General features: G+C 43.1%; 1 protein-coding gene across 3 annotated transcripts in view; it reads left to right on the top strand.

Annotated features, from left to right (window-relative positions):
* The first annotated feature begins 1434 nt into the window (after window positions 1-1434).
* Window positions 1435-17875, top strand: part of MCC (MCC regulator of WNT signaling pathway) — a 224358-nt gene continuing 207917 nt past the window's right edge. Inside the window, exon 1 of one of the 3 annotated variants that reach the window (XM_054809546.1) lies at window positions 1435-1693. Coding sequence is in view for 1 of the 3 variants with exons in the window: in XM_054809545.1 (XP_054665520.1) it covers window positions 1667-1803 (137 nt within the window). In the remaining 2 variants the exon portion in view is untranslated. Of the gene's footprint in view, window positions 1804-2301; window positions 2392-17875 lie in introns of those variants that run through there. The other 2 variants (XM_054809545.1, XM_054809547.1) reach the window with 2 other exon arrangements.

Below are 17875 nucleotides of genomic sequence, written 5' to 3'. Positions count from 1 at the left end.
ACTTGCAGTATCATCTGCTTCCATTGTCTTGAAGGAGTATGGAAGTGTGTTGGCTCCATACCCCAGCGCCCTGGGCATCCAGCAAGAACCAGTGTGAGCAACCTAATTTGGAAAACTGGATGACTGAGAGTGTGTGAGTGTATGCATGCTTGCACTTGCATAAAAGAAGTTAATAAAACACCATAGAGACTCTGCCTTGTAATGACTTACTTAATCAAGGTACAATAAATATTAACAGTTAGAACTATTGCCATCAGTTATTATACTTGAAAGGGACTGAGCAACGAGGGAAGTGCGATAACTTTGCTGACTACATATTCATGAGCCATTGTCAACAACAAGGAAGATCAAGTTGTTATGTGGGAAGAACTGGATGTCTTCAAAGACTGACGTAATAGGAGAAGGATAATATCTGATAGTATGAGGGAAATGCATGTCCTTAATAACAAGATATTTTTTTCTGTATACAGAAATAGGTTAGGAAAAAACTTAGCTGACCTAATTAATCACAGGATGATACACTAAAAAATGTAATGCTACTGTGAAACAGGCAAATGCTGTTCTAGGCTGTTTCAAAATATGTATTTCCAGTAGGGATAAAAGATATTGTCATTGGTGCTGTTGGTATATCAATTCTTTTCACATAAATAAGAGGACTGATTAAAATTTAATTAGATGTTGAAAAGGGTGCCAAGGATACTAAAGGAAATGAAGGCGCTATCCTATACACGAGATGAGAATGTTTTTTTCATTTGGCAACTGCGAAGAAAATGACTGTTCTCTATGTGCCAAGGAGACAGGGAGTGAGAGATGTAATCCATGAACAAGTTCAGAGTGCTATCTGATCATGAAATGTTGGAGCAGAAAAACAAACTATATACTTTTCAGGTAAAATTTGATGAGTGGAAAGGAATTGTATGTGTCAAGAGGGGCTGGTGCTCTGTGCCTCAGAACGCTCCCACCTCTTCAATACCCCTTCAAACAGCCTGAAGTGCTACTGGAAATGTTGGGGTTTGTTGTAGTTTTTTTTTAGGCTTGGCTTCCACAGGCCAGCCAAGGTCAAATGAGGCTGCAGCACCCCCGAAGCAGGGAGTCCAGTGAAAGGAAAACAAGCGACCCTCAGATGACCATACTGAGGTCTGCCCAGTACTTGGTGGCTGGACACCAGTGGGGCACGTAACCACAATTATGAGGGCAGCTAGCCCTCATTTGCCTGGGCCACTCACTCTCGGTGCCGCCGTGGTTTCTGGCACCGGGAAGAGAGGCCGGCGGAAAGAGGCGCCGCGGTGGAGGCAAGACGGTGGCGTGCGCGGGAAGCCTTCGCCGCCGCCGCCGCCGCACCCCTCCAAGCCCAGCCGGCCAGCAAGAGGCAGCGCGGCTCCCGGAGGGTCCCGGCCGAGGCGGAAGGCGGGGCTACACCGTCCCGGCCAGGCAGCTCAGGCCTCTGGCCATGGGGCTGCGGCGCTCCGGCCCCCTGCATGCCCGCCCCCGCGGGGCCGCGCCTGGGCTCGGCGGAGCCGCGCACGGCGGAAGGTGGATGCGGGGCCGGGGCCGCGCGGCGGGGCTCCCCGCCCCCGCTTTGTGCTGCCGCTCGCAGTTTGCAGGCGCGGCGGGACTGGGAATCCCGGGCGCCTGAGGCGGCCTCGCCTCCTCCGGAGCTGGGCGCATGATGGCGGCAGCCGCCGTAGCGGAGGTGAGCAGCGCCGGCAGTAGCAGCAGCGATACCTCCAGCACAGGCGAGGAGGAGAGGATGAGGCGCCTCTTCCAGACCTGCGACGGCGATGGGGATGGCTTCATTAGCAGGTAGCGACAGCGGGAGGAGGTTCTTTGCGCCGCTGGTACGGAGCCGTCCCTTCCTCCCCCCCTCCCCCCCGGCCACCCGCGAAGCGGCGTCTCAACTTCTTGGCGAGTTTGAGTAGTTTGCAGAACGCAGCCGCCGCCACCGCCAGGCCGGACCCTCGGCGCCACCGCTGGGGCAGCCGTCCTGCGGCTTCTGCCCTCGGTGGCGCGGGGGGGCGGATCTTCGCACCGGCCGTCTCCCTTGCCCGCTGCCCCCTTGGCACAGCGCGGGCAGCCAGAGCCTCCACGGCCGGTACCTCAGCGAGCGCAGCGGCCGGCAGCCAGCCAGCCTCAGCCTCCACGGTCGGTGCCTCAGCGAGCGCACCGGCAGCCAGCCAGCCTCAGCCTCCACGGCCGGTACCCCAGCCAGCCAGCCAGCCCGCCCGGGGCGCCCCCGCCCTCCCGCCCGCCTCTCGGACGGCGGTTGACTCCCGGAGTGAGAGTTCGAGAGCAGGGCTTGCCTGTGCCTCCGCTCCGGGAGCTTGCAGGGAACGGAGGGGAGTGGAGTGGAGGGCAGGCAGGTATCGCCGGGAGGACTTCCACTTCTACCAGGTACGGAAGGTCACGTCTTCTAACCTGGGTGGTTTTTATCACCTAATCTACTAGGCAGGTGAATTTTACAAGCAAAGCTAGTCCCAGGTATTTTAAGAGAAAATTCGTACTGATCTCCTAGATCATCCGATTTATTATTTTTTTTTTTTCAATATCCTTGCTATACAATCTCACATAAATTCCTCTACTGGTCCCCAGTGAGTTTTGGGATTGCGACCCAGGCTGACAGATTTTGAGGGGGAAGTGGTCAGCTTGTACATTTGCAGTAGGAAATAAGCCATAATGAAATGTTCATGTATCTGGAAATACTGGCAGTGTGTTTTGGTCAGGACTGGATTTTGTTGGAAGGATATTTCTGCTCTCGCACCATATTTTAAAAAACACTGAACTTAACAAAGGCGAGATTTGCCAGAGATGGTGGGAACTTGCATTTTCAAATGAGAACTGTGCTAGTTGCAGTTAGTAAGTGCCTCTAGAGAGCTGAGTCAGAGTAAGGGAATTTCTTAAGTCTGTCATCTAACCTGAAACCTAAGAATATAACCCTGCAAGAAGGCTAAGTAAACTTCAGTCCCCACTGTCATCTCTTTGGAGCCAGAAGGTTGTTGAAAATCTGTAACAGCTGGCAGTCACTTTAAAAATAAAATTTAAGGGTCATGATATTTCTTATCTAAACATCTCCCCAAACACTCTTTTTTCGCCAGTCTAATGATTATTTTGACAGTTGTGGTTCTTAAATGTAAACTTTGAAAATGTATGCTTTCCAACCAGTGTGTTAAGATTGCTTCTTTTTCCATTTCTTTACAGTCTTCATGGAAATTATTCTGGTGTCTGAAAACTTAAGGATATTCTCTTAAAGCTTACACTTGCTGATCTTACTGCAATGCTTTTTTGCAGTGTAAACTCAGTAGACTTTTGTATATTTATAATTTAAAGACTTTACTGCTTCATATGGACAGTTGAGAGATGCTACCATGACACAAGCCACTAATTTCTGATTGACTTTTCTACGTTGCCTAAGTTTTGTTCCAAATTTTTATTCTGTGTGTTTCAAAATGAGTATTTCTGAATGTTGCTTGAACTACACTGTTGAAAGCTTTGAAAACTCCAGGACATGTCTGAGGAGGGACATTGGATTTCAGCAGCAAGTGGAAATAAAACCCAAAGAATACTGGTTGAAAGACCTTCAGTAGATGGTGGGTCCATTGTTGGAGATTGCTAATACCTTCCTTCAGAAGGGAGTTGTGCCTTCAAGGCAGAAATGGTATGGCCTTGATCAGAGAACATAGTGTTATAAATTACTATCTCCCCTTAAATTTCCATATTTGTGAGAAAGTAGTGAATGAAGATTTAACAAATGAACATGAGAGGGAGTCATTTACTTTTCTTGACTTCATTAGCTATCCCAGGTAATCAGTCTTGCAAATGGAATGTGTTCCTTGCTTTGTGTAGTGTCTCAATTTCCCTCATGATCTATTTTATGGCAGTGGCTTATGCAGGAGCAGACTTGCCCAGTGGTTTTTGGATGTATTTGTAGTATGCACCACCATAGTCTTATAGACAGCTCTTTCTGATTCGTGAACATGCAGTGTCCCTGGTAAAAGTGTGGCAACTGAAGTTTTGTTGTTGTTTACAGTTTTAGTGTTTAGGTAATTGCATCTTCTTAAATGTAATGAATTAAAGACAAAAAAGTTACATCTGCTTTTACACTAAATTTAATCTTGCCATTCTGTGCATACTGTTTGTCTTGCTTCTGCTTTTTTGTTTTTTTTATACAGGCCAGTTGCTTGTTTTTCCTGTTCCCTCTTGCCCTGCTTCCTTGGACTTCCCTTTGTCATCCTTGAGGACAACAGTTTCTTTGTTGCCTTCCTTATAGCCGCAGTGGAGATGGTAGGCTGACTTCTGCACTTCACTGCATCTTTTACAGCAGGTTAAACATTGCAATAAATGCCTGGGCATCTGTATAAAGAGCTGAAAACAGAGAAGCCAGCGTTGTAAAATTGGCTACTTCCTTGTGGACTAGAACTGATCTATAGACTTTTACTAGTTTGAGCCTCTTTTTTAGAACTAACTTTCAATGCAATGGAGTTGAAATTTGCAGGTTTGCAGAGTTACTCAGTGTAAGTTGTCACGTCTTTCAAAATGCATATCCCTTCTCTTCTGCTTGCAGGGCTGAAGCTTGGTCAGTCATTTGTTTGCGTAACACATGCAGCAGTTTGTTTATAAGATTTCTTTCTTTCCAACTCCAGAAATGTTACAGAAGAGAAGATCTGTATTCTTGCAGCAAAGGCAGGCATTTTGTATGCATGTTTGTTTAGTTCATGTTGCGTGGGGAAAAGAGCTATTTGCATTCCTAATGAAGTAACATGGTGTCTCAGCTGTGGAAATGCTTTGTTGTGCATCAAACTGTAAATCTCTTCAAATAATAGCAGGGAAGTAAAGGCACAGATGGAGAGGAGGTGCATGTCCTGAGATACTGATTAATTTTTAGGTTCTCACCTGAGATACTGATTAATTTTCAGGCTCTAAATAGTTAGGATGATATCAAAGTGTTAAAGCACAATTAAGTATGTGCCTTTGGTGGTTATGACCCAGAAGCTGAATGATGGGGTATGAAATGCTAAGCCTGTGTCTCTGAGCATTGCATTTGATGTGTGCATATTGACATTTTGCAACAAGTACTAAGAAAACACAGGAGTTAGAACTTGTTGGTTTGTACTGAAATGGCTTTTGCTTCTTTGGGGATTAATATTAGTTAGTTAATTATTTTGACATCTTGCAAGTGCTTGGCATTCTTCTGATACCTCAATAAGAGGTAACTTTACAAAAAAAACCCCAAACCAACTGCAGAGCAGTCTATGATTAAGGCTGGATTCTGAATGCTTGAGCTCAGCCGGATTAGCCTTGCTGGGAGCAAAAGGCAGCCTTAAACACTGTTTACAGCAGAACTTTGTTTTTGCAGCTGTAGCTGGATTGTGTTGTTATTAACAAAAGGCCGTTAACTGAAAAAACACTAATTACATTCATTTGTTTTGCTTTTTATTCTGTTTGCTTTGAAAAGCTTCAGAATTTGACTTTATAGTTAAAAATATATTCAGCTTCAGAGGGTTGGTGCATTGAGACAGACACCTGTGTGCTTTTTTTGTTTTTTAAGGTTAACATATGTGGCCTTGGTTGATGTCAGTGAGAAAAGTGAGAACATGCTGGGTTTTTCCAGGTGGCAGGCTAGATTAATGTCATCTTTAGAAACTTAATTGCCTTGTAGCTTTATTATATATGGATTGTACTGAAGTTCCATTTAGCACATAATGAATTTCATCTTTACTGCAGAAGTCACTAAATGGGTTTCCAGATTATTCTATTCTAACACTGCAAGGTCTAAATAAGGAAATACTTTTGCTTAAAACATGAAGCTGTGAGTTATGGAGATATTGGTTGAAGAAAAAATTAATTTCATTATTAAATTACAAACATGCTAGTTTTCTAATTTTGGCTTTTATGCATGGATAAATAATTTCTAGAGTTATGAAGTAGAAAGGTAAAGCTAGTGTTTAATTCAGAGGGAGAATTGTGATCATATTAACAATAATAGAATTAAGTTCTATTTGTAGAGTTTGTTTGATCTTCTGTGTACATAGACGTTGACCCCAGTGTAAAAAAAACTAACAGAAAATCTCTGGTAAAAGTACAGTAATATGTTTAAAAACCCATAAACTACTCATATTGTATTTAGCTTATACAGCCCATTAAAAGAACATGCTGAAAGAGTGCCTCTTGTGCTAGCCCTTCACAGAAGCAGTTGAAAGGAACTTGTTGGATTTGATCTGTTATCTGAGCGGCTGTAGTAGAACGTAGCTGATAATTCCCTTTTTAAGGGGCTGCAGTAGTAGGGTGTTCCCAACTTTCTTGCTGAGTATATTTTGGCACCCTCCTCAGTGTTTCTGCATCTAGTGGCCACATGCTATTAGAAAAGGAAAAAATAAGTCTTTTCAAGAAGACAAAGTATGTATCTATTCATTGTGTTTTTAAGGGAAGAGATCTATGCTGTCTGTTAGTCTCCTCCACAGCCATTACCTCTAAACTCTTTTTTAGGTGGTTGCTTTTGCTAATGAGCTTGAACTTCTGTGCTTAACGTTTAAAGAGATGCCTGTTGAAGCACAAAAGTACCAATTAAATGAAAGAACAAAATCAATGTGGTTTGTCTGTGACCCGGCAAGTTACTGCCTTGGCTATTGTGCTGTTATTTGGAGAGTGTAAGACTCAAAATACATATGCTGTGTCACAGCAGGTTAGTAATTCAGGCTGACATCCAGGTACAATTTTCAGTGTATAATTAAATAAGCTGGGTTTTTGTAGCCACAGAAGAAACTGTGAAAGTATTTATTGCTGTAATCGATGTTACAAACTAGTGTTCATGTGAATTCGTTTATTAACTTGGTTGAACTAGATCCATTTACAGGATTCTTGATTTATTTCTTTTTTTAATTTTTTTTCTTTTCTTGCAATGTTCTGTAAGTAAAATAAGTACTGCTGAGAAATGTAAGTGCCCACACTGACTGCCTTGGAATTTTCTTAAATAAATGGGTAGAGAGTGGCCTTATATCTGGTGAATTTTGTAATAAAATTAATCCTTTAGTTATTTAAAACATATGGTCCTTATGTAAAACATGAGATGTTTTAGACTTTATTGCCTGAATGTGAGCCAAAGTTTTAATTGATTGTAGCATGGAATTTGTCCTGTCGAATTTAACTTGATGGATCTTCAGGAGAGAACGTGTATGAAACAGAACTATGAAATGACAAAAGTGTCCATGATTTTTGTGTTTAAAAAGTCATATTAAAAAGTTTCTTTTTCCCTACAACAATCTTTTGCTACTCCTTTTCTTACTCTCCCCTTTAAAAACAGGTAATTATTGCAATGTTTGGAGTGAATATAGATGTTTCCTAAGACTCTTATCTGACTTTTCTCCTTGTAGCTTTTTGAAGGGGATACAGTCTACTTTAGACTGTAGCTCCACATGAAACCACAAATCAGATTGCTACAAAGCATTTTCAAAGATCTTGTCCAAGCATCATATGTTTTAAAATTTATATATGAAATTGGAGGGAGTGATCTGAATGTCATAGAAAATGAGTAAATGATGAGCTCAGAACTGCACTGCACATTATTATGAGGGGGGAAAAAACCAGAAGCTGCTACTGGTGTGGGGTAAATTGTGATGAACTTGTGAAAGGTCCTGTAAATAAAATAGGTAAAGGAAACAAGTGCATAGTATTTAGCACAGACATTCAGTGAGAACTAAATGGTTAGATACCAAGTTCCAAATTCATCAATAGTTTAACTGGTACACTTACTAGAATTAAAGAAGATGGAGGTTGGCCTTACGTGGTTGCTAGCTGATCTCTTCTGCTACTCCTCAGTGTGTTAGTGTTGAGGTGAAACATTCATTGTTCCCAAGGAACCTGACTGCAATATGTCAACATCTTCAGCCCTGTAAAGAATATACCTACTGCGTGGCCATTAGATTCTTGGACTCCTCCTTTTTGCTGTGTATTTCTGTATTTAGCAATTAATGATTTCCTGGTGTTGGTGGAAGTTGTCAAGCAGAGTGCAAACAACTCTGTTGACAGAAGAAAAAGGCCTTTTTTCTCAAAGGCTGTACTTACTAAAGCAGTTTTGACAGTGGTAGCCACAAGAAAATATATAGGAAAAAAACATGAGAAGGCTCTTCCTGTCACTGTTCTTTCTTTAACTTCTGATTACGCTCTGCTGTGATTAAATTGTTTTCCTTTAATAGATAGTCTTGGGACAACTATGGAAAGGTGAGCAGAGGCACTTGTATGGGTGTAATAATGTGGACTTAGAGTGTAGTGTTAAAATGATGCCTCTTCTGGAATAAATCCAATATATAGACTTTGCAAAAGTATCTGAACAAGAAGCTTTTCTATCATTTGAGTCATACGTACACTAGTAACCTGGAGACTGTTCTAACTTGATAGTTGCCTCTAAAATCATACTAAACTCTGTAAACGTACAAACATACGCGCAGGTTTGTCAAAGATTTTATCAGCCTCTTCTGCTGTTGAGGGAATAAAGTTTTGCATACTGTACGTGCAGTTTGCAGCCCAGTGGTGGTAAAACATGGCTTTTACCCATAAGGTGATCGTTTATGAGCCCATGCAAATATGGTCAGCCAGGATCTCTGAAAACTTAATTCAGGCCTAAGTTAATATTCTGCATGTAGATGCTTTCTAGTCCCTGCAGGCTCTTCTGTGCTAGTTGGAAGCAGCAACAGGAACAAAATGTGTAAGTAGAAGCTGCTGTGAGTGCTCAAGTGTCAGTCTCACCTCTGTGCCCGGCAAGATTATGGAGCAGACCCTCCTGGAGACTGTGCTCTGGCACATGGAAAATAAGGAGGTGATTGGTGACAGCCAACACAGCTTCACTGGGGCAAATTGTGCCTGACAAACTTGGTGGCCTTCTATGATGGGGTTACAGCGTCAGAGGATAAGGGAAGGGCAGCTGACATCATCTGCCTGGACTTGTGCAAGGCATTTGACACTGTCCCGCAAGACATTCTTGTCTCTGAATTAGAGAGACATGAATTCGATGGATGGATGACTCGGTGGATAAGGAATTGGCTGGATGATCACACTCAAAGAGTTGTGGTCAACGGCTCAATGTCCAAGTGGAGAACGGTGACGAGTGGTGTTCCTCAGGGATTGGTACTGGGACCCGCACTGTTTAACATCTTTTTGTTGGCAACATGGACAATGGGATTGAGTGCACCCTCAGCAAGTTTGCTGACAGCACCAACCTGTATGGTGTGGTCGACGCGCTGGAGTGAAGGGATGCCATCCAGAGGGACCTCGACAGGCTGGAGAGGTGGGCCCCTGCAAACCGCATGAAGTTCAACAAGGCCAAGTGCAAGGTCCTGTATGTGGGTCGGCGCAATCCCAAGCACAACTATAGGCTGGGCGAGTGTGTTGGGTTTGCGTGGCAAGGTTTTGGTAGCGGGGGGGCTACAGGGGTGGCTTCTGTGAGAAGCTGCTAGAAGCCTCCCCTGTGTCTCATAGAGCCAATGCCAGCCGGCTCCAAGATGGACCCGCTGCTGGCCAAGGCCAAGCCAATCAGCGCCTCTGTGATAACATATTTAAGAAGGAAAAAAAACAGTTAGAGAGAGCTTTTGCAGCCAGAAAGAAACTCTGCAGACACCAAGGTCAGTGCAGAAGGAGGGGGAGGAGGAGCTCCAGGCGCCGGAGCAGAAATTCCCCCTGCAGCCCGTGGTGAGGACCATGGTGAAGCAGGCTGTCCCCCTGCAGCCCATGGAGGAAGGATGAGGGGGTGTAGAGATTCCACCTGCAGCCCGTGGAGGACCCCACACCGGAGCAGGTGGAGGCACCCGAAGGAGGCTGCGGCCCGTGGGAAGCCCACGCTGGAGCAAGTTCCTGTCCGGACCGGTGGACCCGTGCAGAGGGGAGCCCACGCCAGGGCAGGTTTGCTGGCAGGACTTGTGACCCCGTGGGGGACCCCACGCTGGAGCAGTTTGCTCCTGAAGGTCTGCACCCCGTGAGAGGGACTCCATGCTGGAGCAGGGGAACGATGAGAGGAGTCCTCCCCCTGAGCATGAAGAAGCGGCAGAAACAACGTGTGATGAACTGACCGCAACCCCCATTCCCCGTCCCCCTGTGCTGCTGAGGGGGGAGGAGGTTGAAGCTGGGAGTGAAGTTGAGCCCAGGAAGATGGGAGGGGTGGGGGGAGGTGTTTTAAGATTTGATTTTATTTCTCATTCCTCTACTCTGTTTTGCTTAGTAATAAATTAGATGAATTCCCTCTCTAAGTTCAGTCTGTTTTGCTCGTGATGATAATTAGTGAGTGATCTCTCCCTGTCCTTATCTCGACCTGCAAGCATTTCGTTATACTTTTTCTTCCCTGTTTAGTGAATGAGGGGAGTGATAGAGCGGCTCTGGTGGGCACCTGGCCTCCAGCCAGGGTCAACCCACCACAGCGAGGAATGGATTGAAAGCAGCCCTGAGGAGAATGACTTGGGGGTATTGATTGATGAGAAGCTCAACACGAGCCAGCAGTGTGTGCTTGCAGCCCAGAAAGCCAACAGTGTCCTGGGCTGCATCAAAAGAAGAGTGACCAGCAGGTCAAGGGAGCTGATCCTGCCCCTCTACTCCACTCTTGTGAGACCCCACCTGGAGTACTGCGTCCAGCTGTGGGGGCCCCAGTACAGGAGAGACATCGAGCTGTTGGAGAGAGTCCAGACGAGGGCCATGGAGCTGATCAGAGGGCTGGAGCACCTCTGCTATGAGGACAGGCTGAGAGAGTTGGGGTTGTTCAGCCTGGAGAAAAGGCGGCTCCAGGGAGATCTCATTGCGGCTTACCAGTATCCAAAGAGGGCCTACAGGAAAGATGGTGAGGGACTGTGTTCTGGTTTTAACTGAGAGGGTTGATTTTCTTCATAGTAGCTAGTGTGGGGATATGTTTTGGATTTGTGCTGGAGACAGTGTTGATAATATAGAGATGTTTTTGTTCTATGGACTTATTGTTGAGCAGTGTTTACATGGGGCCAAGGCCTTTTCTGCTTCTTGCACTGCCCTGCTAGCAGGATGGCTGGGGGTGCACAAGAAGTTGGGAGGAGACACGGACAGGACAGGTGACCCAAACTGCCCAAAGGGATATTCCATACCATATGATGTCACGCTCAGTTTATAAGGAGCTTGGGGGAAGAGGCCGGGGGGGCAGTGGCATTCGGAGCGATGGCGTTTGTCTTCCCAAGTAACCGTTACACATGACAGAGCCCTGCTTTCCTGGAGATGGCTGAACACCTGCCTGCCCATGGGAAGTGGGGAATGAATTCCTTGCTTTGCTTTGCTTGTGCGCGCGGCTTATGCTTTACCTATTAAAATGTCTTTATCTCAACCCATGAGTTTTCTCACTTTAACTTTTCCAATTCTCTCCCCCATCCCGATGGGGGGGAGCGAGTGAGCAGCTGCATGGTGCTTAGCTGCTGGCTGGGGTAAAACCACGACAGACTATTTATCAGGGAGTGTAGTGACAGGACAAGGGGTAATGGGTTTAAGCTGAAGGAGGGTCGATTTAGATTAGATGTTAGAAAGAAATTCTTTACTGTGAGGGTGGTGAGGCACTGGAACAGGTTGCCCAGAGAGGTTGTGGAGGCCCCATCCCTGGAAGTGTTCAAGGCCAGGTTGGATGGGGCTTTGGGCAACGTGGTCTAGTGGAGGGTGTCCCTGCCCATGGCAGGGGGGTTGGAACTAGATGATCTTTGAGGTCCCTTCCAACCCAAACCATTCTGTGATTCTATGTCAGCAGACTAGGGAATGATAAAACCATATATCCTACAAGCAAGAGGTTTAAAAAAAGATCAGCTCTGTAACAGAACAGGTGGAAATAAAAAACTGCCTTTGAAGACTTGTGAGAGAAGCAATATTATTCTGCTAGTTTTGCAAGTACTGGGGTTTCAAACTTCAAAAGCAATTTGGTCCCAGTACAGTCCTAAATTGGGCCTCAATCTAGCTGTCTAGCAAGGGAACATCATCTAGAAGCAGTCTTCAAAATGTCACCAAGATTTTATTCTCACTTGAGATCTGGACTATTTGCTCTATGCTTTCTTTAACCAGCTGAAAGCTTCATGCAACTCAGTTTTAGGAATTCCAGCAAAAAAATACCCGAACTTTGGTAGAACTGACCTTGTCCTTTCACTAGTTTTTGAATGTGTCTCGAAAACAGTTTCAGCTCCCAGGTTCTGTTCATAAACTTAATTTTATTTTTATCCATTAGGAAGCTGTCACAGGGTCTGTGATCCATGTTATGAAGGAGTGCTTTTATATGCATACAGCACAATACCTAGTGTATGCCAAATAAGATGGTGAGTGAAAAGCACTGTGCTGTTTCTCTTGGGACTTGCCTTGTCAATGGGTCTACAGTTGTATAGAATTTTGTGGAGTTTTAATCTAGCTTTGTCCTCCATGGGTCCTCTCAGAGCATCATAACCAAAAAAAGGAGTAAGTTATAGGAGAAGACAGATAGAGAAGGATACAGGTGAAAAGCCAGAGTGGTACCCTACATGCTGATGAAAAAAAGTATTCTTTTGTTAAATATTGTGTCTAGAAAACATTCTAAAGAGTCAACATTCATTAAAGGCTTAGGCATTTCAAAGTCTGTATTTGTTACAACTAATACACAGTCAGAGGCATATATTCAAACTTGAATTTTCTGAACCTTTCGTACTTTTTAATTAGTTAGCTGTCCAGTTCTTAGGTAAACATCAGACACATAAAGCGGTGTATTACTCTCTTCCCAAGGGTGATGGTGAGCAGGGGATCTCACAAGATGCTTCGGTACCTGGCCTTTCCAGCAAAACCATAGCCCTAGGTTTATAACATAGAAACCGCTGGTGACTGTTCTAGCAGTATGATTGGGACTACAGTAAATATTTTAATTTGTCTCATTCATGTGTGATTGCATCTTCTGCTTATGGCAGACAAGGCAGTTAGCATCCTCCTTAACCACTGTTGGTTAGCTCATGTTTCTAAGGAGCAACTTTCTAGATGTTTTCAGAATTAATTTGCCAAAACCTATAGTTTGAAATTAGTGGATGGGTTGACTGTTTTGGGAGGCACTTGGATGAAAAAAGAGTTCTGCCGGTGGGTGCTTAATTCGTTGAATTTCTTTGTCTCCTATTGTTTGTTCAGTTTGAGGATGGCACGTGCAAAGACTTTGCTGGCCATTGTGGATGGATACTAAAGCAACAAAAAAATTCTTTGTCTTAGATTGCTGGGGTGGGGTAGTTAGTGTCTCAAATTGATTCAGGCAACAGGTCATGCATGTTTTGATGGGGAGCAAGGAGCCTCACAAGATGCTTGGGCACCTGGCCTTTCTTGCAAATATAAAGCCCTAAGCTAGGTGCCTGCACTCCAGAGTGGAGGTTTCATGTGGCTTTTTAAGTCAACTTATGCTGCTGAATGAGTTGTTCCACTGCGTGTGTTCCTGAAGTTTTGCTGTCTGCGCTAGAATTTGTTCAGTCAAAGAACTGCCTTGGCTAAAACGAGATCAGTAAGAAATATTTCTTTCCTGCATGGTCAGTTCATGGTTCTGGCTCATTATATGATTGTGTGACTTTTAGTGTTGGCACAAGATGGGGGTAAGAAACTCAAGCTTGAGGTTCAGTGGTGATCCCTCTGGTACGTCTGCTTGATTATTATTTTTTTTTTTTCAAACACAGTTCACTTCAAATGCTCTGAACTAAGAAACATCTCTAAAAGTTAGTTCATGACCATAAAAATGGTATTGTTTTAAGAGGTACAAAACTACAGCAGAGATTTTATTTAGACTCTTGGTATCTCAGCTGGTAAATGAAAGAAATTAACAAGGCTAGTGTTGTGCCTAATTGTGCGTTGTCCAAAGGATGGGATTCAAATGGCATCTGGAGAAAAGTAGTTACACTGTGGATATGTGGCTTTTCAAATCCAACTTATTTTTACTGTGAATGTTCAGATGCATCTTAGAATATGGAATTCATCCTACATAGTGCCTGTTTGCATGCATGACCTTGTATGTTAATTAACATAGCTGTAATGAGCTGTAATGATTAATGCACATTTAATATCTCCTTTCTTCTGAGAGTTTTCTTGCAGCATTGTTTTCTTATATTTAATAGAACAAAACAGAATTTATGTAGTATCAGCAGTTATTCAATGCAATTGCTTATGTAATTTTTAAGGGTAAGTTAGGTAACAAAGACAAGACTACCTCTGAACGAAAACAGTGCTGCTCATAGTTCCTACCTGTGGTAGAGCCTGTAGGTTGAATTGATACTGTGTTTTAGCAAAATTTGAAACTAGTGAGCAGCACAAAGGAAAGCACAGAATGGCAGAGATTCTATTGATGAGCTCTGCTTCTTTGTTGATAAACGGACCTTTGTTTGCCTGCAGCAGTTCTGTCTCCAGAGCTGACAGCCTTAGCCAAAACTGGACGCACTTTCTCACAGGTCGTCAGATGCAGTTTGTGTTAACAATTTGACGTAGATGTTCAGAGTACACCATTTAAAGTTATTTCTAATTAGTAGAACGTGCATTTGTTGTGCCATCTATGAAACACACCTTTCCAATCTGGAAGTTCCTGCGACAGACTGGCAGTCTTGTCCATATCTAGTATGAAATGCACATGCATCGTGGCGGGAGGTGCTGGCTGTCAGAGGAGCCTTCCCTCTGCTTTCCTAGAAGAAGGAGTGGTGGTGTAGGCTGTGTGCCTGAAGTAGTACTGTGAGAAGTAGCCAAGCCAGGACAGAGCTACAAAGTAAAAACTTAGCTGGTTGAGTTATGAGCAAAGCATACAGGGTTTTCGGGCTGGTTGACTGTTAACCTCATCTTTTTCCTGCTGCTGCTGAGCATAGTGGAACTGGGTCAGGTTGCAAGTTAATTTTGAACTGGCAGAACATGAACTGCATTGGAACATGCAAGGCAGAAAATAAAACTAGCAAGGAGTTTCAAGTATAACAAAAAACTATCCTAGAGTATGGAAAAACAGGGAAAGGGTACCCAAGAGAGGGAGCCAGTGAGCTGTTGATGGCTGATGCTGAGAAGCTTCAGACATGTCTTTTTTTGTTTCAAAAACTGAAAATATCAAATATAGTGAAATGATTCCTGCAAATAGGACTGGTAACACATACCTTGGAAGGAAGGGGGAAGAATGAAGTTAGAGAGTACTTGGATTTGTTTCAGTTAGTTATCCTTGAAAAGTTTGGATGTAAGATTCTTAAAGTCAGCCTCGGAACGATTTTGCAGGTTTTTTTCCTGAGATCAGCCATAACATAGAAGTAACAGAAAATGGGAGAAGGCAAAATATGATTCCTTTCTTTAAAATTGTGGTGAGATGAGGATTAGTCTGCAGACAGCCCATAACTGGCTGAATATGGATTTGTTAAAACAAAGTTATCAAACCCATTTGATCTTTCTCAAGTCTAGTAAGAGCAGTTAGTGGTGGAAGTGAAACAATAGGTGCCTTCTGTCTTGTCTTTACTAAGGCCTTCGATGTTGTTTTATGATGGTTGTAGGCAAGCCAGAGAAACAGTAAGGTAGAGAGTTTGGTTTGGATTTTTTTCAAGCTGTACTTAGTGATCATTATGTTAATGATCTGGATGACATGATAATGAGTAAGCTCTCTTAAATTTGAGATGACAGCAAGCTAAGGAACATTGGAGACATGCTGGGGGATAAGACTGGAGTCGAAATTGGTGCTGACAAATTGAAGATATAGCTCGAAAAAAATCAAGTGAGATAAAGTAGGGATATGTACACAATGTCATATCTGATGGTAAAAATACATGATGTGTAATTGAAGAAAATCCTTTGAGATTTATAGTAGGTCTCATGTTATGAATTAGCAGTATCATGCTACTGTAAGATAGGAGTTCTGCTTTCAACTTTTCTACTCTTTTCAGTGTATGCTTTAAGCTGGTGTCTAGTTTTGCATGCCATCATCCATCAGGTTGGTGGATCAGTTGGAGAGAGACAAAAGCAGCTCACTGAATATGATCAGAGATGCAGAAATTTGAGTTCTTTACTCAAAAGAAGATGAGACATCTGATGATGGGTTTTAAATATGTAATGACTGTTTTTCTTATCCACTGTGATTGCAGAAAACAGACTGTTAACTTCCTGAATTCTGAACTGCAGCTGGGAAGTTTTAAATTAGGAAACTTGCAACAGAGAACAGTGAAGCACTGGGACAGATCATTGACGGAGGTTGTGGCAGCCTTAAAAACACAGCCTTAGACACCCAGCCATCAGTGATAACATGGGTGTATTTTTTCCTGTCATTGTGGTACAGTGTTGGATAATTTTCCTCTGCAGTCCTTTCCATGGTCTCTTTATGTGCTGTATTTCTGTGGGGTGACATTTTAATAACATAAGGCTCATTCAGTTGACCTCTACAATTCTGAGAATGGAGTTCTGCACTTTTCCTCTTCAGATTTCAAACACAACTAAAATCCCCTTGCTTTTCCTTCACCTTTTCATTCATCTCGTACCAGCTTCCTTCCCTCCCAGCTGTTAATGTGTCCTTTTTCTTCTCCTGAAGCTTCTCTGATTCTTACTTTCCCTTTATCCCATAACAGCAGCTATGTACCCTGTTTTTTTTCACTGTGCCATGCTGAGAGAATAGATCATGTTAGAGAAGGTAGGGGTAGTTTTTCTTTAGAACAGTTTGAAGCAACATTGCACTCCTAGTGCAGAGGATAGTAATTTCTGTACTTTAAAAATGCTGGCACAAGATGGTGAGTGCTATGCTCCTCTTACTTATTCAGGCTAATTTCTGCCTGCGAATGTGGCCAGGTTGTTTACTTCTGCACCACTTATCTTGGTTTGGGGTTTTTTGGGGCTTTTTTTGGGGGGGGTTTTGAGTCAGATGTGTTTTCTCCACTGTTAGAACTTCATTGCCTGTCTTGTGGTTAAGAGGTTATTTGCTGAGTTGTCTTTTGTGCTTGTAGGGTAATCAAGCAAATGTGCAAGAGTCATTTAGTGCCGTATAGACTCCAAATATGCAGAACCCAGTGGCTGTGAATAAAGACCTCCTTGTGGGACTGTCATCTGGTTTAGTGACTTTTTTTTTTCCCCCTCACCATTTGCTTTCAAGTTTATGTTTACATTTTGCTTTCATTCCTTCATTTTTTTTTGTGGGGGGTGTGTGTGAGAAATAGAAAAAAAATTCTGTAGCTAGCAAATGTCAACCAATGCTCTTATGTCTTCCCAAGTTTTCATGTAGCATGAAAAACATGTGTGAATTCTCTTCCTGATCACAATGAGATGTTAAAGCTGAAGCCTCAGTGTGCGTTTTCAAATCCTAGTCTCAACAGTATTGCTGCTCAGCATTTTAACAAGTGTGTCCAGCTAATGCGCCTATTCTGCATCCCATTATTCATGACTTGCCAAAAACATCAGCTTAGTTGCAGGTAGCTCCTTTACAACTTTTGCCTTGTGCTGACAATATATCTGATACACAGAAAACAGTATTAGTACCATAAAAAGAAAATGGAACTTTACATAAAAAATGAACAATATGGGTGTTATTTCATATCTTTTACATTCATTTAAAAAGTGGTTTATAAGTGTAGATGAATAGTACTATGTACTCTAGTACTAGGGAGTAAAACAAAAAAAGGATACTTTTGAAACAAAATTAATTTTGTTTAACAATGTATTGACTATTCCAAATAAATGTGAAAGAAATTAATTGTTTACACATCAATTTGTCAGTCTTTCTATGTATGAATAGTAGTGATGAGAATGAATGCACTTCATTAAACCAATATTAGAACTGAGAGCCTTCTTCCTTAACAGCAGCTGCCAGGCAGATGTGCTGTTGCACTAAGTTTGTAGTTCTTCATTCTTTGCCCTTTCTTCAAGGCATCCAGGTAGTAGTAGGTGGAAAATTTCAGCAGTTCTGAAGTTGTCTTGAGTA

This window comes from Grus americana, chromosome Z (genome assembly GCF_028858705.1).
Source record: "Grus americana isolate bGruAme1 chromosome Z, bGruAme1.mat, whole genome shotgun sequence".
In the NCBI taxonomy this organism is placed as follows: Eukaryota; Metazoa; Chordata; class Aves; order Gruiformes; family Gruidae; genus Grus; species Grus americana.
This window is presented reverse-complemented; position numbering and strand designations above follow the sequence as displayed.